Source organism: Indicator indicator, chromosome 25 (assembly GCF_027791375.1).
Source record: "Indicator indicator isolate 239-I01 chromosome 25, UM_Iind_1.1, whole genome shotgun sequence".
Taxonomy (NCBI): Eukaryota; Metazoa; Chordata; class Aves; order Piciformes; family Indicatoridae; genus Indicator; species Indicator indicator.
The window spans coordinates 1,149,473-1,171,403 of record NC_072034.1 but is presented as its reverse complement, the minus strand read 5'-3'; the positions used below and the strand labels follow the sequence as shown (position 1 = coordinate 1,171,403).

At 45.2% G+C, this 21,931-nt stretch overlaps 1 protein-coding gene across 1 annotated transcript in view; it reads left to right on the top strand.

Annotated features, from left to right (window-relative positions):
* Nucleotides 1-1,705: 1,705 nt before the first annotated feature.
* Nucleotides 1,706-21,931, top strand: part of ARHGAP10 (Rho GTPase activating protein 10) — a 126,133-nt gene continuing 105,907 nt past the window's right edge. The window contains exon 1 of the mRNA XM_054392430.1: nt 1,706-1,859. Within this exon, the coding sequence (XP_054248405.1) occupies nt 1,706-1,859 (154 nt within the window). The remainder of the gene's footprint in view (nt 1,860-21,931) is intronic.

Genomic DNA, 21,931 nt, shown 5'->3' with positions numbered 1-21,931 from the left:
GCTGTGCAGGCATTGCTTATGGTGTTCCTAAAATTCAGTTTAGCTGTTGCTAAGTGACAAGAATGATGGTTGAGGACAACACTCACACTAGTTTCAATTCCTAAGTCCTAGTTGCATTAGATCTTTGACTACCCACTCTGCAGCAACAGAGACTGCAAGGAGCAAAATTCAGAGCTTTGTTCCACATCTCCAGTCCCTTACCTTGCTCCGTCCCATGCCTATGACACCACCTACCTACTTTGTCTGTGGAGCCTACAGGCTGCCTCCACCAGGGAACAACCACATGCAGGGCCCTGGAGTGCAGATTTAAAAAAAAAAAAAAGGCAGAGTTCATTGGGTCTTGTCCTACTTCTGGGACAAGAACAGGCCATGGCATTATTTACTAATTATGAAATGTTTGAAAGCTGTTCATCTTTATTTTCCTTTTCTAAAGAGTGATTGCAGCTCTTCCAGGCTTTTGCAGCTGAGGATATTGTTTATCCCTGCACTTTTGAGAAACAGATGAGCACCACTTAAAAATGGTCATGAACAAGATGGAAATAGCACACATGGGGGAAGGGAGGAAACTGACTCTAAATTAAACACCGTGGCAGCTAAACTCTAATCCACAGCACACTTAATTACTAGTCTAAAATATTACAAAGAGGTAAGAAGTCTACAAAAGTTTCTGAGAGAAAAACATTTGAAAAAATTCTCCTTGAATTTCCTTTGTTATCGTATAACATTTGCCCCAAACCTCACATGGAACCACCGATAGACCAGGTAGCCTACTGCTTTACTTCACAACTGAAGAACAAAGGACCATATGAATCACAGAATGGTTTGGGTTGGAAGGGCCTTGAAAGATGATTGCGTTCCAAACCCCCTGCCATGGGCAGGGACACCTCCTACTAGACCAAGTTGCTCAAGGCCCCATCCAACCTGGCTTTGAACGCTTTCAGGCACATGAGCAAGACAAGGCAAGGTGAGCAATGCCGGCAGACCCCTACCACCACCACAGACACGCACACTGCGGCTGGTTGTGGGTCGAACAGCCCGTGTGCCCCTTCCTAAAGCCCGTGTGGATCATTCAGCCGCCTTCCAACCTGCAGATGCCACCCGCGCTCTGCCGCCGCAATCCTCGGCTTTTGCGGTGCAGGATCGCCCGGCCAGTCCCGGCATCACTGGCCCCCCTCACAGTCCCTCTTCCCCCTGAACAATGAGGGGGCTTCTCCAGCGAGGAGACCCGGCGGCTTGCAGAGGGATACCTGCCCGCGTCCCCCGCGCAAGGCGGACCGGGGCGGCCCTCGCGGGCACCGCGAGCACCGGCGCGCCCCTGCCGCCCAGCCTTGTGTAACCGCGGGCGGGCGGGAGGCAGGCCCGGCGCCGAGGGCCGTCCCGCTCGGCAAGGCGTGGCCCGGCGGTGGCGGCGGGGCTGCCGGGAGCAGGGCGGCCGCGGGGCCGTGCCGAGCTGTGCCAAGCCGTGCCGTGCCACCCGTCTCGGTGCAGAGGGCGGCTCCGCTCGTCTTCCCTTTGCCCGCGCCCAGCCCTGCGCCGGGGCAGCCTCCGCCGCTGCTCCGTCTTTGTGGCCGCGGCTCCTGCCTCCCCGCCCGCTGCGCCTGGGCTGCCGAGAAGGTCGCTGCTGCCGGTGCTCCTGCTGGTGCTGCTGCTGTTTGTGCAGCCGGGAGAGGTTCAGGGAGAAGCGAGTCCCGGAGCGGCGGCAGCCATGGGGCTGCAGCCCCTGGAGTTCAGCGACTGCTACCTGGACAGCCCCTGGTTCAGGGAACGGGTCAAAGCCCATGAGGCCGAGCTGGAGAAGACCAATAAGTTTATCAAGGAGCTGCTGAAGGATGGGAAAAACCTGATCGCCGCCACCAAAAGTGAGTGAAGAGGTGCAGGGGGAGACGCCGGGTGGCTGCGGGGGCGGTTGCCAGCGACTCGGGGCCCGGCGCCGGGAGGTTTCGCCTCCGAGCTGCAGCATTCGCCTTTGTTGCGGCGAGTTTTGCACTGGCTCTCTCCAGCCTCTCCTTTGGGTCCCTCCCCAGCCGCTCTGGGGACTTGAGTTCTCTCTAGCCCTTCGCCGTGGGGAGGGGATAAGGGATAGCGGTGGTAACTCCACTTGTAAGCCCTGTTCCATCTGTTGGGAGGGCCTGGTTTGGGTGTCTGGCGGTTCCCAGCCCGAGGAAACCGCGATGTGAAGTCCACCGGGAGAACTCCGGTTCAAGTTCTGCCGGTGCGCTGCAAGCCGATTCTATCCGTTTCATAGCATGGCAGAACCATGCAAGTGCACAATGCGTTTGTAGTCTCTGAGGAGGCGGCTGAAAATACACATCTGCCAAAATTTCAGGTCTGTTCAGGAATTACCAAGCTTAGAGTTCTGCGGTGGAAGCACAACTTGACCAGTTCACAGAATCACCAAATTGTTTGCGTGGGAAGGGACCTTAAAGACCATGTAGCTCCAGCCCCACTGTGTTTGGCCTCTTGAAGTGTGATGGTGTTTTTCAATTCGGCATTTTACTCCATGAATATGTCTATTTAATTACACTGTGTGTTATGTTGGAAGCATGTCATTTTCCTTGAAGGACCACATTAATGCACATTCTTGATGCACTGTTACGGTAATGTAATTTATAATCATAGATCTAAGATCGTCCAGTCTAACCATCAACCCACCACCACCATGGCCACTAAACTGTGTCCCCACGTGCCATGGCCACAGGTTTCTTGAACACCTACAGGGATGGGGACTCCACCACCTCCCTGGGCAGCCTATTCCAATCCCTGACCACTCTTGCAGCAAAGAAATTTTTCCTAATATCCAACCTAAACTTCCCCTGGTGCAACTTGAGGCCATTTCTTCTCATCCTATCAACAGGTTTGTAAGAGGAAAGATACACACACACCTCCAACCTTCTTTCAGATAGAGAGTGAGAAGGTCTCCCCTCAGCCTTCTCTTCCTTCAGCTGCTGTTCATAAGACTTGTTCTCTAGACCTTTTTTCCATTGAACTTAAGATATAGTAGTGTAGTCCCCTAAATATTTAGCAGGATGATTCAGATACTCAAATAAAACACCAATGAAGCATGCTTAGCACTGTATTCCCAAAAGTGTACTACATCTTTGGTATCATGTAAAACTCTTGAAGGAGGAAAACAGGCTGTGAAGATATTTCCCTTAAAGTAAACTGAGAGGGCTTTGGCCAATGGTTTGAGCAGTGTTAACTGCCTGGATATGGTGAGGTTTTTAAACACTGAGATAACTTGTTTTGTGCAAATAAATATTCTTTCCTGGTTTTGTCTCTGATGTGCCTGGGTAAAAAAAAAAAAAAAAAAAAGTGGGAAATGTCATAGCAAATTTCACTTGTTTGTAATGCCAGTTAATATTCACTCATTGCATATTGTGTTCCTTGAAGTCTGTGATTACTATATCAAAGTGTTAGGATAAATCTCCTCTTGGAGTGTGAAGTAAAAAGTGCCCCTAACCATGGATGAGAATCGTTCCACTTTGGTTCTATTCCTCAAGCACCTAGACAGTATCTTGGCAGCTGCCCCAAACCCTTGGTTTCTCTTGCATTTACCTATACAGAACTTATTTTGGGAGTGTGGAGCTGATGGTAGTGAGGAAAGCCCTAGCTTGTATGAGCCTCCTGTCCCCAGCAGAATCTTGCGCTGATAACTTTGGCTTGGTGTGCAGTGCTCGGCACACTTAGCTGTGTGTGGTGGGAGCCAAGGGAAGTCAGCGTGCCAAGCAGAGCCACCTGGTCTGAGAGTGCCTGATGAAATACTTAGGGTTAGCCCATGAGGAATATTTAGAGAAGTTATCTGAGATCCTGCCAGGTGTTCAGGTCTCAGCAATGCCTTCCTTTTTGAGATGTCAGAAATGTTCTTCTTGAGTTTAGGCGTTGTACTTCATTCTAACAAACATCTATGCTTCAGCATACTTTGAGAAGCAGAACCAACTTGGATTCCTCCTTACACAGTTCAGGTTTCTGCAGTTGTCTCTCCCCTTTAGAGTACCCTATGTGACACATTTTGAAGCTGATTCATCTTCCTCTGCTGTTGGTGAAGTAATGCCACCATTTAACAGATACTAAAAGACAAACTGGAGGAGAGGAAACACAAAGAGGTGTTAACATCTGCTAAACCCCCAGTGGTTAGGGTGTTGCTCCTCCTTGTGCTTTCAAGAGCACATCTTGTGCTTTCAAAAGCACATCAGCATCTAAATTCTTTGAGGAACCTGATTAGTTTGTTGTCAGGAGACCAAATGGGATTAATAATGGTCCAAAATCCAAGCTCCAGGAGTGTTGTAGACACAGAGCTGACACATACCTCTGTCAGAACTGCCACACACCTCTGTCAGAACTGCATGCTCTGCACAAAGACCGGCTTGCTGTGGTTTAGAGGATGTGACAGTAAAGCAGGGCACATTGAAAGCTTAGGTGACTGCCTTTTAGACAAGAGCTGATTATGAGTTTTTGAAATTTGTTATGTTTTTTTGAACAACAGAAAAAAGTAATTTTAATAATAGCTAAAGTGTTTGTTTCTAGAACCAGGTAAATCCTGAAATGCAGATCTGGTGTAACTGACCAGTGAGCACAATAAGCTTTTCTGCAGGGGCTGTACAATACAGAATGTTCTGCAGTTCGTGGGAAATTAAGTGACTGCAATACAGGCTGCCTGCATTTCCCTCTCAGCACCTTCCTTGTTTCTCTTGCAAAGCAGCAAGAACTGTGCTGATGATTCTTTAGGTGTGAATGACTGAGTAGACTGAACAGATCCCACTTCCTGCTTGACTGGCAGTCAAATGCCTTTGCTGCTGCCTGCCCTGGGCTGCGTCTTAAGAGGTGGGAAGGGGATACTGCTGTCACTCCCTCTGATCATAAGAGTCCTCAGTGTCTCCCAGAACAAACCAGTAATGTGGATACTTTCTTTGGCTCCTTTCCATTTGTTTCCTCAGAGTGTATTTTCCGCCTAGAACTGAGAAGAGCTGATTTTTTTTTTTGTTAGTGCAAAACTACACTGCTTAAAAAAATGACAACAAAAAGAAGGATCTTTTGCATTCTTAATATGTGGAGTTTCCAGTGTGAAGCATAAATCAAGTGTATCTGTACAGTTTTAAGTTTCACTTGTTTCAAGAATCTGGTAGAGAGATAAACAAGACTGACTCAAAGCTGTCTCGTTTCCTGTGTCATGGTTTGAATTGTCTAGTGGAGTTGTCTAGTTCAAGCCAGATATTGAAAGGATGAATAAACAGCAAGTGACTCTTTCTTATGACAGTCAAATATGTTAAAACAGTACAGCAAGACAGCTTTTCCCCACTGTTTAGTGATCAGTAAATACAAGCAGCATTACACACAGGCCTTTAAAAATAGAAATCCAATATTTCTCAGGAATTGCAGTTCAGTTAAACAAGTGGGGATCAAAAATAACTTTTGGACAATAGCTAGTTGTTCTTTTGCTGAGAGGAACTGAATACAAAGGTACCTGATCAGAGAATCCTTACTCTGAAACATGAAAGGAATTTGCAAGATTTAGGTCTGAGCTGTTAAAATCTCTGAGATGCAAGCTGTTGGAAGCTGAAAAGTACCTTGCATAAATACTATGTATTTGCTTCTGAATTCTTCTCCCTGTGGTAGGCCAACTCTTGGTCATTTGACATGAGGGTGAGTTTTGTTTGGGGTTTTTGAAGATATATTTTTGGAAGCAAGACTTTTCTGTAACTGTGCAGCAGGAGCTGCCACTTTTTACAAGGCAGGTGGAGTGGGAAGCATTGGTGTGAGTGTAGGTTTTGACCCTGGTCACCTCATGGGGGTTTGCAAAAGGTACTTGTGAGTTTTATCTGTAGAAAGAGTTTGATTGAATATAAAGAATTGCTGATAATTGTTATTGAAGAATGGTGGTTTGCTCCAGGAACTATTTCTGCATTCATGAGAAAAAGGAAGAAAAGAATTTGCATTGCTTTCCTCAGAGGTGTTATTAGTCACTGGTCATTTACAAGTTCACCATCAAGAAGTTAAGCAGACAAGAAATCTTGTCTGCAAAGGAAATAAAGCCATTCCAAATCCTGTCTCTGACCTAGCAGAGTTGGCTGAGTCTTTTAATAAAGTCAACTGCAGAACCTAATTCAAACCCAAGACCCAGTCTGGTGTCTGAGTTGGACAAACCCTTACTCCTTTTCTTGCCCAGTTCTCGGTGTGTGGTGGTGGTGGTTGCCTTCTCAGATGCTGGTCTGTGTGGGCTTTTGGTCTGACCTGGTGTGGATGTTGTCATATAACTGTAAAGGCTGTTGTAATCCACATAATAACACAGTGTAAAAGCCACTTGCATCACTTGAGCCACAGTGTCAGGGAGTTTTAAGTGCTAACTGTCTGGTTTTTAAGCTTTCCTTAGTATCTTCTGCACTGGGAAAACCACTTAGCTGAAAGTGCAGTGGGTGCCAGCTCTCCAACTCCTAAGAATTTTGTGCTGACACACCAGTAAACGTCAAAGTAAGGTAAAACAGTTAATATAATACTCATTAATACAGGTCTCTTCCAACTTAGCTTATATGATTCTATGAAGTTTAAAAAAATAATAATAAAAGTGGACAGTCACTAAAGGTTTAGAAAGAATCCAAAGACAGTGAAAACTAAGGTTGTTCTTACTTAACAGTGTGGGGGGAAGAAGTGGGAATATTGTAAGAGAGCCTCAGCTGAACTCATGTTCAGGATGTCCCAAATCGCAGTGATATCTTTGATTAATTCATCTTGAATTCAGTGAGAGCTGTGAATTAATTTGCACCTCTAGCAGTTTAGAAAGCCATTTTAGTTTTCAGTTAGTACCTCCAAAATGAGCTTTTTTGTTCTCTTTTAAGGCATGCTTTAGGTGTGATAGCAGTAAGGAAATACAGATGCTACCTGAACACTCTGAGATTTACATTTAAAGTACAGTCTGTTAGGGCACAGTTAGATAAAAATCACTGCTAGGGCAGTGCTAGATCTTATCTTGTGAAGACTACTGAGCAGTGTATACTCCTGCAAAAAAAACCTAAACAAACCAACTTTGAATTGGAATTCAGCTCAATTATGGAAACATTAGAAAACTAAAGGCAAACAGGTACTCTGGGGCCTGTCTGATGCAGCTTTCCCTTAAGAAAGAACTGCTTATAATGACATAATGGAATGTTGCTTTTCTCTTCCCTTCAAGATAAATGCCACAGCTAGGGCATAATTAACTAAGACAGTACTCTTTTTTTTTTTTTTTTTTTTTTTTTCCCTTCTGCATAACGATAAAGTTTCTTCTGTAAAAGGATCAGGGAAGTGCTTTCTTTGAGAAAAAACACTCAGCAGAGCATTGCTCTTAGCTCCACCCGAAGTAAAGCATTCATTACTGTGTCAGTAGCTATAAAAAGTGTCAACTCATGCTGTGGAGGATGCCAGTTTGTCATCTTGAATCACGTCTTTTCAGCTTGGATTACTAACTAGCTCCATTACCTTCTTTGTCCTGTGCATGTTCCACTGGTCATTTTTTCCCCACCCCTGCATTAGAAGCAGAACATTCTGCTGGTGAGATTTCAGACAATGTGGCTTTTCAGGGATTTTCTCAGGGGTAAGAGACGTGGCAGGCTGTTGTTGAATGAAGTGGTTCTGTCTTGTCAGTGTTTGGGGGAAATATGTAATTTTGCAGCTTTAGATAAGCTCTGTAAGAAGTCATTGAAGAGGACATCAGTGATTAGTGTCATCATCAGTCTTCAGGACAAAACCAACAGAACTGAGTGGTTTGTAATTTTTAGAGCAGTTTGATTGTTTGTATTTTTTCCTCAATATTTTTATTTTTTCCATGACCAGCCCTTGAGAAAGCTAGTATTGAATTTTATTGATTCTGAATCCAGCTTAAGGAATTGGAACTCAAAGGATGGATTTGCCTTGCAGTCTGTAAAGTGCAAACACCTGCTTGCAATTAAATGAAGAAAAATAGACACTCTGCAGAGGCTGCAGGTGTGTGCTGTTCCTCAAACGATCCTGGGCTTGCCAGCTCTGGGTTGCAAACCTGCTGCACATCTTAACAAGCAGAGCTCAGGACATCCATATCAGATCTCAAATCAGTCTAAAATCAACTTCATAGTTTTCAGTGAGCCAGAACATCTCTTTCTGGCTGGGACAGATTTTTTTCTGAGGGAACAGGAAGGGAGAGGATCTGGTCTGGAGTCCTATTTTGTTTTTTTATTCCCTGATGTACAGCAAGGGCAGTAATGTAGAGGTCAGGTGCCTCCTCATGTCCGTGCCCTCCCTTTGGATAGGGAAACAGAATCATAGAATGGTTTGGGTTGTAAAGGACCTCCAAAGGCCATCTAGTCCAACCCCCCTGCAGTAAGCAGAGACATCCTCAACTAGATCAGGTTCCCTAGAGCCCTGTCAAGCCTCACAATGAATATCTCCAAGGATGGGGCCTCAACCACCTTCCTGGGCAACCTGTTCCAGTGTTCCACTACCCTCATGGCAAAGAACTTCCTCCTCATGTCTCACCTAAATCTACCCTCTCTAATTTCAAACCCTTGCCCTATATCCTATCACTCCTGACCTTTGCAAACAGTCCCTTTCCAGCCTTCTTGTAGCCCCATTTAGGTAGCAGGCTGCTATCAGGTCTCCCCAGAGCCTCTTTTCTCCAGGCTGAACACCCCCAGCTCCCTCAGCCTGTCCTTGTAGCAGAGGTGTTCCAACCCCATGAGCATTTTTGTGGCCTCATCTGGACCTGCTCCATCAGCTCCAAGTCCTTCTTATGTTGAGGGCACCAGAGCTGGACACAGTGCTCCAGGTGAGGTCTTACCAGAGCAGAACTGTTTGGGAATGGCACAGAAGATCTGCATCCCAGTACTTATCTCTCCCTTTCTTAACATTGCATAACTGCTGTTGACAGTTTCCATCGATCTTGTGCCTTTGTTGTACAACAGCAGTGCAGTCACTACTGCAGCACTTCACGTGTTTACTTAAAACCCAGAGGTGTGACTGTTGGAGGGAGATTGTCCACAGCCTTGAATCTTGGCAACATGCTTATTCTTTTGACAGGGTGCCTTGTGGCTTTTGAAGATAATTTTTATGGCTTGCTCATGTTTCATGAGGTTTCCTTTTTGGGTCTCATGCCACTTTTCTGAGTTTCCAGACTAGACTTGTTGCTGTTCCATGACAGTTGTTCTTGAGATGTTATGACATGCTCAGTGTTTTGATCATCTTTTAAAAGTCTTGATGCTTTTTGAGTTGGCAAATGAAGACATTGAGCAGTTGAAGGCTTCCCTGGTGTAGCTGGTGAGTGTCAAATAGGTGATCAAACGAGCTTGGGCAGATATGGGCAGAATAGTTCAAGAAACTATTGTTCAAGGAATTGAACATCTCTTTCTGCTAGTGGCTGCTACCACCCACTGGGATTGTCAGTTTTAATTAGCACCCAAGATCTGTCTTGGTGCTAAGTCAAACCCATCTGCTGTGCCACATTTAGACAAAGCCTTCACATTTTGCAGTGGGTTTAGGCAGGCATCTGTGCTCTGGCCCAGCAGCTCCTGTGTCACTCTGACAGAAGAGAGGGCAATTAAATTGTCCCATGCTTTACAGCTGTGATAGAGGTATGTCTGCCATCCAACCTGCTTGCTTAGGTATCTCACTGAGAAAGAAGATAACTGGAAAGGGAACTCTGTGGCTCTCCTCAAATACTTTTTCTAAACAGATATTTTTTGCAGTTTTTTGGCAGACAACTTCAATGTCATGTTGTCGCTTTTCCACACCTACTTGCACCTTTGGACAGAGCTTCTTGCAGCCACCCTGCTCTTTGTGAATGCCTTTACCTCCTTATTCTCTGTTTTTCTTCCTTTATTGTTCTCTTCTCTCCTGTGTGTTTGCTTGTCTTTCAGGATTAATAGAGAGAGAAAACATTCAGGCCCTCAGAAGCAATGTGGCCATTGTAGGCCAATGCCAAATCAGGAGTTCCTGTAAATCATTCCTGGTGGTGGTGTCCTTTGTGGGAAAAGAGCAGTCAGAGTGAAAAATAATCTACGCAGGTGGCAAATCAAGTTATTAAACAGGGTGTGGTTTTGTAACTGCCCACACCTCGGAATAAATGTCCTGGTGGCTTTTTCACCTGGGAGGACTGGGCAGGTGGGGGTCATCAGCTCATTAGGCAGGCTTTGCCTCTGATTGGTAAATCTTCCCATAGTCCTCTCCAGTTTTTGGGTGTGTACCTGACCAGTAGGGACTGTGTGTCCTTGAAGAGGGAAGAAAAAAACAACTTTGTTTAATTTGGCAAGGAAAAGAAAGTATCCAGGATGAAACCGAGTGGGAGTGTGGGTCAGACCTGCTCCTCGGAGGATGATGTGTAGCTGTGTGGTGTTCAGGAGCTACTTTGTTGCTGGTGAGTGTTTTTTTTTAGCTTTGAAATGTGTCCATTTCCTCTATTAGGCTGATGCATTCAGGCTTAGAACTGATGAATGAGTTCATGGCAGAGACTCTGAAGCTTATATTGCACTTGCAGCGCTTCAGCCTTGAGAAAAATTCGGCTGTAATGTATTAGATCTCAAAAGCTGAACTCTGTTCCCACGCAGAGGGAAACAGAGCACCTTATTTTTGCTTGTTTGTCTTGGTTTGTGATTTTTCTCAGCCATTAGGAAGAGTTGCATGCTTTGAAAAAATAGTAATAATATTTGAATGTAGGTACAACTGGGGAAAAAAATTTGCTAAGGAAACTTGTAGCAGGTTTTAATGAAAGTATGTTTGCTTAGAAAACAGTTCTTCAAACAATTCCCACCAACATGCAACCAGGTGGAGGGAGGTCACCAAGGACTTGAGAAAAACATTTTGGAATATAATTTTGGCAGTGGGTCCCTGTTCTTAGACATCAGTCATGGGGGGAGAGGAGGGAGGGGAGCTGGCTTTGTTATTTGTGTGGATTAACAGACTGGGAATACTGTATGGATTCAGCTGTTGAAACACCTCAGTGCTCTGAGAACAAAACAGCATAATTCATGTTGTCAATACTCCTTCCTGTTAAAAGATCAGATTGAAAAGGCCTGGCCCAAGTGACAGAGCTCAGTTACCAGCTGAATGACTGTTTCTCCACAGCTTTTGTCTGTTCAGCTCTTCAGCCTGCAAGCTTTTCTGCACCATGGCTGAGTTTCTTCCAGTCTGGTCTTGAACACCCTTGCTGTGTGGCAGAATTGCTGTGCTTTATTTTTTAACCTCATTTATGGTAGAACCACCTGCTTGTATTGCATCCCTTGGTATTTCTTCTAGAAGTAAAAGACACTAATGCTAAAAAGGATCTGCAAACTCTCTTCAGCCCCATGGCCAATTGTGTGTCTACCAACACCATTGTGCTCTTCCCATGGGCTTCTGATAGTTGCACCTGAGGAGGAAGGCTGTCTGCCTTTAGGGGTGGGGACCTAGCTAATCATCAACATTTATTGTTGGCACCTGTTTCTCTCCTCTTGCTGCAGTCTTTTGCTATCTTTTAGGGGGGAATGGGGTCGAGCTCCAGACATTCAGCTCAAGTTTTTGTGTAGTTAATATAATGAACTAAGGACATGTCTGTGCTATTCCTTTGAATCTTCTGGGTAGGAACCTGGTCCTCTCTTCAGCTGAACTTTGCTGGGGGCACAGAGCAAAACTGAAGGTGATTCCAACCTATTAATTATGATGTCAGTCAAGAAAAGTAGCAGTCTTGTTTGAGATGGAGAAGGCAACTGGACCACATTAGCTCCCTCCCATCTAGTATGTCAAAAAGTTTCTCTAAATGGAACTTGACAGTGTTTGTAAGCAATGTGTAAGGGAAGCAAAGCCTCTCCTGAAACAAACCCCTCTGATGTCCCCAGAGTATCAACCAAAACCCAAACAATTGCCTCCCTGTTTGTTTCAGTCTTTTTGTAACAAGAGATTTCTGTTCTCGTGGTAAGAGCCCTGATTTGCTGCCTTTAGCATCTTGAAGGCTGGTGGGCAGACAGCAGGAGTCCTATGCTTCTGATGCCTCAGATAGGAAAGTAAATCCTTGTCAAGAGAATGTGTCTTTAAGCCCAAAGTGAGTTATCTATTGAGTAAGGAATTGTTCATTGTGGAATTTTTTTTTTCTTGAGGCCCTCTTCTTCAGTTTCTCTTTTAAATATGGCAATTTCCTACATCTTAATAGTGGCTGGGAGCTGATCTCACATTTCATGAGGACACTATTGAATGCCCTTATTGGAACATTGCTTCCTGGACGCTATTATTAGGGCAGTAGCTGAGAGAGATATGAGCAGCTGCCGAGATTCATTCTGAGTTCCCGAATGGGTGGGTTGGGGTAGCATTCCCAGAGCAGAGACACTGGGGGATGCCAGGAAGGAATTTTGCTTGGAAAATAGATGGCATTAGCTTAGTGATTAATGCTTCTGTCTCTTCTCTCTCAGTCTCCCTTCTGAGAGGTCTTTGTAACATGACTTTAGATAATTCTTGCCATAGCCTGGCAGAGACTGTGGCCTCTTCCTCCTAATTTGATGTCTTTAGCTGCCTGGTCTGGTGAAAATACAGAGAGCAAACTATGTGAGTGTTCTACTTTGAGAAGTGAGAGCAGGAAAGGTCCAATAGTATGGGTTTTTTTACACATGCTGGACTGGAGACACGCTGAGGGATCATAAGGGAGTTTGGGGGAGAGTTGCTAGGGCAAAGTAAAGGCTGAAGGAAGTCGTCTCAGAAGTATGTAGCTTTAATCCTTTGCTAGGCTTTGGAAAAGGTATGGCTTAGATTTCTAAAATTGTTTTTCCTTTGCTTGCATGCATCTGCCATTGCTCTTTCCTACTCAGGAGTGATTTATTGAGTAGGAATAGTTTACTCAAAGAGCAGGAACAGAACAAATGCTGTCAAATGATGGTGTTGCCACAGACAGCTGATGTTACAGAGGAGAGGATTCTCAGTTAATGATAAATGCAACAGGAATGTTGCTCCAAGGCTTTTCTTCTTTCTTGTTCCCCAGAGTAAATTGCTCTCCTAGGTGCATCCCTCCCTTATAAACCTCCATTGTCAATTGAATTTTACCTCACAGGAGGACACTTAAGGGGGGAAACCCAGGGCTTTTGTAGCTCTGAAGAGCAGCAAATGGAATCCACTCATGTCAATAATGAGTAATGCCAGAGAAAGGCAGTGTCTCAGCTCTCTTCTGAGGAGGGCTATGGGGGCATTGCTTGCTTGCTGGCTTTTTTGGAAGTTACTTATTCCCAGTTGCATTGCTTTATGATGATCTCTAGTTCAGTTTTGTTTGGACATTTCAGTTGAAGTTAAAGGATTTTTCTAACCTTTTCTGGGAAAAAGATAAATCCATACTCTCCAGTAGAACATTATGATAGTTCTGGGTTAGCTTTCATTTATTGAGCATTATTTTGTGCATTGTTTTTGCCCAGAGGTTTTTGATTGCTCAGACTTGTTGGTGTTGGTTTCTGGCAGTCACCTCACAAATTGCCTTTAGATGCTTTTCTGGACTTCTGATGCTTTCTGAACCAAAGCCCACAGGAATATTTCAGTGATATGTGCACTATAGTGAGCTGAGAATTCTTGGAGTCAGTAAATAGTGTCATGATTTTTTGTTTGATTCTTTAAGTTATGGTGATGTTTTCCTTATTTAATGATCTGGAGGGGGCGGGGGGAAATGACTTTGGTTCCAGTAAGATGCATAGTAAGTGGGTGATGAATGTGATGGGGAGAACTGAGGGTTATTGCTCTGTGTCTGAGTCAAATGAAGCGTATCTATCTGGCAATGACTAATCCTTCTGCATACTCTTAGTGCTATGATATAATTAAGGAAATTCCCTTCTATCTGAATTCCTCTTTGCTCTGTAATCATGTAGTGAACAGCTTGGTGTGGCAGGGGTTCCTGATAACAACAAGTTCTTTGTTTAGGGATGCCACTAGAAAGGAGCTGTGTGCAGGAAGTATCTCCAGGGAGATGCAAGATGAGTTTGCTTGCTTATCGTGGTGGTGAAGCTCTAGAATCAGTTGCCCTGAGTGGTTGTGGATGCTTCCTCCCTGGAGGTGTTTAAGGCCAGACTGGATGAAGCCTTGGGCAACCAAATCTAGTTGAGAGGTGTCACTGCCTATGGCAGGGGGGTTGGTGTAGATGTTCTCTGAGGTCTCTTCCCACCTAAGCCATTCTGTGGCCATCAGCCAAGTCACAACCCATTTTAAAATCTCAGCAGTGGTTTCTAGTGTTCTATTTGCAGCATTATTGTTTTCTGTTACGTAAAGTAGGTGCACTTTAAAGTGTATAAATATGAAATAAGTCTTGAAAATAAACACATTAATGTCTTTATCCACTTCAGATTTTTTTTAACTGTTATATATAGGTTAAGAATTTTAGATTGCTACCTTTCCAACATCCTGCCAGGTAGGTTGGGCTGCTAGTTCTGTTTACAGATGGCTGAGGTGAGAGAGCAAGTGATTAGATTAAGGTTGCACATCAAGTCTTCATTGGAGATGGAGTTAGCAATTAGGAGGCCTTGACATTTAACCTCATTACCCAGGCATATAAAACAGCTTACAGACATTGGGATTGTGTTGTGATTTGCAGGGCAGCTTCAGGCTCCCCATTCAGTTCCCTAAGCTGGGGTCAGAGTGGTTTTGGTGGAGTTTTGCAGAGTGGAAGGTGATGTTTAGCTCTTAAATGTTCCAGCAAGGTGGTGACTGCATCTGTTTAATTCTTTGCACTTCCTGGCCTAATATGAAGGACCAGGGACTGTGCTTACCGTGGTACTCTGTTAGATTTGGGAATGTGTGGGCTTCTGCTGCTGAAACTGTACCCCAAATCCAGCAGTCAGTTGCAGAACTACAGCTGGCCACGCAGTAGTGGACAGAGACTGTGCTAGCACAGTGCAGGGGCTAGGCAAAGGCACAGCTGGCTGCCCCACCCTGTGCAGATGTTAACCCTGCTGCTGGCAATGATCCCCTGGCTTAGTCCTACCTCTCTGCTCTTACTCACTTCAGTCTGCCTCAGAGGCAGGCAGTGCCAGCTGTACCCTTCCAAGATCATAGCCAGTTCTGCCTCACTTTTCTCCTTTCCCTATCTCAGTGGCCCTACCAGCTTAGTCTGAATCCTAACAGACTACTGGGATGAGTCCTAAATTTATCCCTAAAGCGTTCCTTCTGGACCCATCCTTAGTCCTAATTTGGGGACTGCAGCCTTCAGCAGATGCAAACCAAGAAAGGAAATTTTCCCTGCGATGCTAACATCTCTCAGCATTTGGCAACCTCTCGCTGAACCCAGCAGTGAGAATTTCTGCTGGCTGCTACCCAGCTCTAAAAGTAATTGACTGAAGTTTTGTATCCTTCTCCTGCTGTGTCTTGACACTGGTAACTAATAACAAACAAAAGTTGTCTGAAAACTCTGCAAGTCAATCTGAACTCCAGTCCTGTCCTAACACAAAACAGGTGGCTCCCACCGAACTGAAATCTAAATCTCCCTGGCTTCATTCCAGTGTTGTACATCAATTAGGGACAAATTCAAGTATTGTGAATCTTTGGGAACCAGGAGGGAAGCTTATGCATTGTGTGCAAAACCAGTACCGCTTTTGGTCATGCCAGTGGGAAAGGAGATGACCAAATGAGACTCAGAGGGAAGTTGGGTTTGCCAGGGGCTGCAGTCAGCTTCACTGCAAATTGCCAAAAGTCACAGGCTGCAGCTTCTAAGGTAATTTGGAATTCTTCATAGCACTTGCCTTATAAAGCTTGCTCTTAATCTCTGGTACTGATAAGGAGTGGAGGGTGATTGCGTTCTAAGCTGACATCAGACCACTAGCACAAGACTGTTTGTGCAGAGGTTCCCTTTTGCAGATGCTCACTTTGGGGTTTGATCTATGAATTGAGACAGATGAGAAAGATTCCAGCTCCCCCCACCCCTCTCCTTGCTAACTTTAGATGAGAAGGAAAGAAAACTTTTCCTTTCCTTTTGTGTCCATGTAGCTAATTGCATGTGAACAATTTCTCAGTGGCACTTTGTTTCAAATGCAGAAGGACCAGATAATGATTATATGTATCTTTTACTGAGAGAAATGAATGTCTGTGATGAAAACTCATTCATTTAACACACTGGAATTAGAAAATCTCCATCTCATTTCTGCCTTCAGTTCTATATAGTCTAGGCAATGCTGTTTCAAACTCGAGTTGCTGCTGTTGTCAGGCTGGTCCTTGGTGTGCTTTATGTTGTTTTGGTATAGATTGGTGTGATGCAGAAATAGGAGGGATCAGCTTGTGGTACTCAGGTTTGGCTTTTATTGGCTTCTGTTATTTCTTACTCTAAATATGAGGTCAAATGACTTCTTTTGGAAGAGTAGGCTGTGCTGAAGACAAGCTGTACTGTTGTGCTGGGGGTTTTGATCATGGGGTTGGAGAGGTTGTCACAAAGGAATTTTTCTGACCTCCTTTCTACTTTTCTGTAGAGGTTTCCTTCCCTTCAGACTTCTGTCTGATGTTGACACCCAAGTGCTTCCCTTTTCTCCTGCCTCAGCCCACAGTTACACAGTGCTTCTGTGAGCATTCTTGTGCTGAGTAACATATATTAGTAGAGCTATGCTTCCAGCTTTAAATGTGCCTCTAAAGAAGCAAGGATGGACAAAGAAACAAATACTTAAATGTGCCAGGGACCTACAATCACCTCAACACACATCTGGATTCCGAGCCTTGCACAGACTAGGTGCAGAACTGTCGTGGTAGAAGGTAGAAAAGCTCTGCTGGAACTTCCAGAGGAGAAGCTAATGATGCCTTGCAGCACTGCCCCTGGCATTAGGCATTGCCTCTTGCAAGCTCCTTAGCCAGTACAGCTCCTGCAAGGGCCAGAGCCTGTTCATGGGAGGCTTTGTCCTGTGCTCGGGGTTTTGGTGCACTGGAACTCCTTCCTTGACCTTCTCCCCATCCCCTCCTTGGCTTTCAAGACTTCTGTCTGTGGTTTTGTGACGTTGTGCCCTGGGTGTGATGGCAGTTTGTATGGCTGAGTGGCTTTCAGGCTGTGTGTACCCTTGGATTTTAGTGCTGCCATGCTGTTGGTGTGCCACCTGTCACCAGTGCAGGCTGGTTTGCTATTAGACCCCTGCTGTAGGGGTGCCTCACTCAGCCTGTGACCAATGATTGCAGAGTTGTGATTCCCAGTGTTTGCTCTTGTGTGTCCCTGCAGAATGTTTGCTTTACCTGGCCTGTGCTGCCTCTTCTCCTGGAAGATGTAGCTGTCATTTCTGCTTAACCAATTGTTTGTATAATCCCTGCCTTCTCTGCAGTGAAGCACAGGACCTGGTGTATAAATTGTAGCAGAGCTGTGTTGTAAAGTCTCTGGGGAAAGAGGATATTGTGTTTTCCTGTCTTGCATGTAACCCCTCTGCTTGACTCTTCCTTAATCAGATGTGCCAATATGCTTCCCATGAACGATTTCACTTGTGCTCTTAAGTTAGGTGCTTATGCTTGATATATTGCCTGAACATTTAATCACTTTGGAGGGGTGTTTCTGTCCGAGAACCATGGTAGTAGGAGTCATGTTCATATTATTACCACAGAATCATAGGGTTTGGGGGGGACTTCTGGAGATTGAGTGCAACCCCCCTGCCAGAGCAGGATCACCTAGGGCGGACCACACAGGAACACATCCAGGCAGGTTTTGGAAGTCCCTAGAGAAGACTCTACAGCCTCTCTGGGCAGCCTGTTCCAGTGCTGTGTCATGTTCAGAGTAAAGAAGTCTTTCCTGATGATACTGTAATCCTGTGAGCTCCTGCTGGCATTTGTATGTGTGCTTGTGGTGTGTCCTGATACCTGTGTAGATCTCACCCATGACAGGACACAAAGGGAAGAAAAACTTACTAACCAGAAAAACTTGAAATTCAGTCCCTATGCCTTCCTTGATGTGCTGCCCTTTCCTAGCCAGGGTTCTCTTTGAACAGCAGGATTTAAAGCTGAGGAAAGAATAGAATCATAGAATGACAGAATTATAGAATCAGAATGTTAGGGGTTGGAAGGGACCTCTAGATAGCATCCAGTCCAACCTGCCTGTCAAAGCACGATCACCTGGGGCAAGTCACACAGGAACACATCCAGGCAGGTTTTGAAGATATGGAGACTCTACAATCTCTCTGGGCAGCCTGCTGCAGGGCTCTGCCACCATCCTAGTAAAGAAGTTTTTCCTCATGCTGAGGTAGAACCTCCTGTGTTCCAGCTTGTACCAGTTGTTCCTTATTCTCTTACTGGGCACTACTGAAAAGAGCCTGGCACCTTCTTGACACCCACCCCTCAGGTATTTATATATCAAGAATCAAGAAGGTTGGAAGAGACCTCAAGGATCATCGAGTCCAACCTGTCACCCTACACCTCATGCCTATCTAAACCATGGCACCAAGTGCCACGTCCAATCCCCTCTTGAACACCTCCAGGGATGGTGACTCCACCACCTCCCTGGGCAGCACATTCCAATGGCCAACCACTCTCTCTGTGAAGAACTTTCTCCTCACCTCCAGCCTAAACCTCCCCTGGCACAGCTTGAGACTGTGCCCTCTTGTTCTGGTGCTGGTTGCCTGGGAGACATTAAATAGACATTAATAAGATCCCCTATCAGCCTTCTCCAGGCTAAACAGCCCCAGCTCTCTGTCTCCCTTCACAGGAGAGGTGTTCCAGTCCCCTAGTCATCCTCATAGCTCTCTGTTGGACTCTTTCCAGCAGGTCTCTGTCTCTCTTGAAGTGGGGAAGCCCAAAACTGGACACAGTATTCTGGGTGTGGTCTCAGCAGGGCAGAGTAGAGGGGGAGAAGAGCCTCCCTAGACCTGCTGGACACACTTTGCTTGATGCACCCCAGGATACCACTGCAGTCCCATGCAGAACTGCTGTCTGCTACGACTCCAAGGTCTTCCTCCATGGAATAGCCTGAAGCCCTCTGTCAAACTAACAGAGAAACCTGCGCAACTGGTGCAGTTGGAAACAATATCATTTCTGCAGCAGGAAGAAAACTTCATCCTTTTGAGTGTAAAGACAGTGGTCAGTGCTTCTCACACACAGTGAGTCACTGCATTCCTGGCAGCACCGGAGAGCCTTGCTGGCCGTGGTTATTTCTGTAGAGTCACTCATGGAGAGCTGTCAGCAGGCCCACAGGTCCTCCGCAGTGCACTCTGGCCTCCACCAGGGCTTTGGCAAGTGCCACCTTTTCTGAATCATGTGAAAGACCTTGTCAAGCTGTCTGTGGTAAGGAGGTCTGACACAGCTAATACCTGAGAGAGAGGCAGGGCAGTGGTGGGCGAAGCTTGGCTCCTCAGGGCTGAATGTGTTTGGATTGAGCTGCCTGTGCTGTGCTTGGGAAGGGAGCACTGCACACACAGCAGCTAGAAAAGCTTTGTAGAGAGTTTGACCATTCTGTGCTGAAATGAGATTGTAGTTCTTCTGTGCCAAGTGGTGATTTATCTATTGGATTGGAGTGTAAGAGTGTCTTGTTTGGTAAGAGATTGGTAGAGGTGCAGACACTGTCAAGTACTATGGATGTGTTAATTCTGAGCATCTGAAATGTCGACATTGTCTGTCCCTCCTAGTGCTGAGGGGAGTCAGGCCCAGCAGCATCTAGCCATGTATCATTTTCTTTACTATTGACCTCCAATGTCTCCTTTCTTTTTGTTTTGTAGTGGCAGATACTGTTGGAGCCCATTTATGCAGTGTATTAGGTGCTGCTGTTGCTTTCTTTAATAGCAAGGGAAGCAATTTAGAAAGTGATAGTAACCAAATCATACAGTCAGAGTTGTTTTGGTTGGAAAAGACCTTCAAGGTCATCAGGTCCAACCATCAACCTAAGAACACCATAGTCATTAAATGTGCTTTGTCTTGAATACTTTCAGGGATGGTGACTCCACCACTGGAGTCCTGGTCCAATGCCTGTCTGCTCTTTCAGTGAAGAAATTTTTCCTAACATCCATCTAAACCTCTCTTGGCACAATTTCAGGCCCTTTCCTCTCCTATCACCTGATACTAGAGAGAAGAGACCAACCCCTATCTCGCTACAACCTCTTTTCAGCATGTGTGTAGAAATATCTCCGTGTCTGATAGCTGAAACTGCAGATACCATGCCCAAGATCACTGAGCTGTTGCATTAGATAAAAGAATCCTCTAGCAACCTGAGAGTTCTGCTGGCATCATTTCTGCAGGAGCAATACACAATGTGCAAATGCTGGCTTTCAAGTTAAAAGCACAAAGAATTATTTTCTGTTCCCTTCCTGTGTTCTTTAAAATTTTCTTATATTAAGAAATGGAGATATACTTAGCTTGCTAATAAATGAAAGAGAGCAGCTTTAAGGCAATTCAGATGGAAATTATTCATATTGTAAGCAAATTCCTAAGAGAGGTGCCGGGAATATAGTACATGATGCAGTCTGGAGCTAAGAAGCTTTTCTCCATTCCTTTAAAAGACCTTTGCATGGGTGTGCTTTGTTGCTTTCTAGCCTTAATCAGAGAGAAAGTCTTTGTGAATTACTGTGGTAAAAAGGACTAAATGGATACAGGCAGAAGCAGTTGTTGCTTTCAGCCAAGTGTGACTGTTTGCCTGTCTTCCTGCTTCTTTCCTATGCTTTTTTAATTTGGTTGCCAGTGTCTTCTAGTTCAAACAAGAAAGATTTACAGCTGAGGGAAAGAAGGGACTGAAACAGTCTCTGGTGGTGTTCTGGATTACAGATTCCTGCAGGTAGCAGGAGTCCCACAAGTTGAGCAAAACAACTCTGCCTGTTAATGTTTTGCTTGGATCCATGGAACAGATTCTGAAATACTTGGAGTTGAATAAAACTTCAAATATAGACAACACAAATAAGAAAAAAAGATATGTGGTGAGCTTGTGACTTGTGTTATGTGCGGTTTCCTTGTGTTTCTTTTTTTTCCTTTGGTATTTCCAGTTTTCCCAAACTCTTTCAGGCTTTGGAAGCAGAGAGAACTTGAATGTCGGTAACTGAAACCTCTTTGAAAGCACAAAGGCTGCCAAAGCCAAGCTGGATTTGCAGCTGCCTGAAGCAGCCTCCACCTGATAACCTGGCTTTCTCACACCCTCTTCTTCATTATTCAAACCCGACTGCTAGGTTGCTTTACTGCAGTGCTGTGAGCAGCCTGGGGTTCATTTGCTCCAGCCGGTGGGAGGTTAGGCAAACTTGACTGCAGAAGTGTTAATTCTGGTTTATTGAGTAACCAGCCCTGGTGCTGTTTCAAAGAAATAGGAGATGAGCAGGGACAAATGTTTTCTTGCTCTGGTTTGGCCTGGCTGGCTGTGTCACAGTACCTTGCTTAAATTGCATCCCAGGAAGTAATTGCATGGCTGGCTCATGGTGAGCTTCTCATTGCCCAGCTCCCCCAAGGCTTTCTCCTCAGGACTGCTCTCTAGCCGTTCTCTGCCCAGACTCTGTGTGCTTGGGGTTGCCCTGACCTGGGTGGAGGACTTTGCATCTGGCTTTCTCTAATGTTGTTAGACTTTTTGTAACCCAGCTGTAAATCAGACTTGTCAGGGAAAGGGAGTTTCTTAGAGTCACTGAATCATTTAGGCTGGAAAAGACCTCAAAGACTGAGTCCAGCCATTAACCCTACTTTGCCAAGTCCACCACTATCCATGTCCCCAAGCACCACATCTACATAGCTTTTAAACACATCCAGGGATGGTGACTCAGCCACCTCCCTAGGCAGCCTGTTCCAATGCCTGAGAACCCTTTCAGTCTTTTTTTTTTTTTTTCTTGCTCCAATGTAAATAGTGTGAACAGAAATGAAGCAATGGTGCATGAGAGAAGTAGTGCTGTAAAAACACTACAATGTTCTTTATAACCACATCCCCTAAAGATGCCTGGATGTCCTGGAAAGTGCTGTAATGCCTCTGGCTTTACCAGTTGACATCCAGCTAACTTGTGCACTGTGAAGGGAGTGAGCAGGATGGAGAGGGAAGCAGGTAGCCTGATGCCTGGTGAAATTTTCCATCCTCTCAATTATAGCTGAGTTG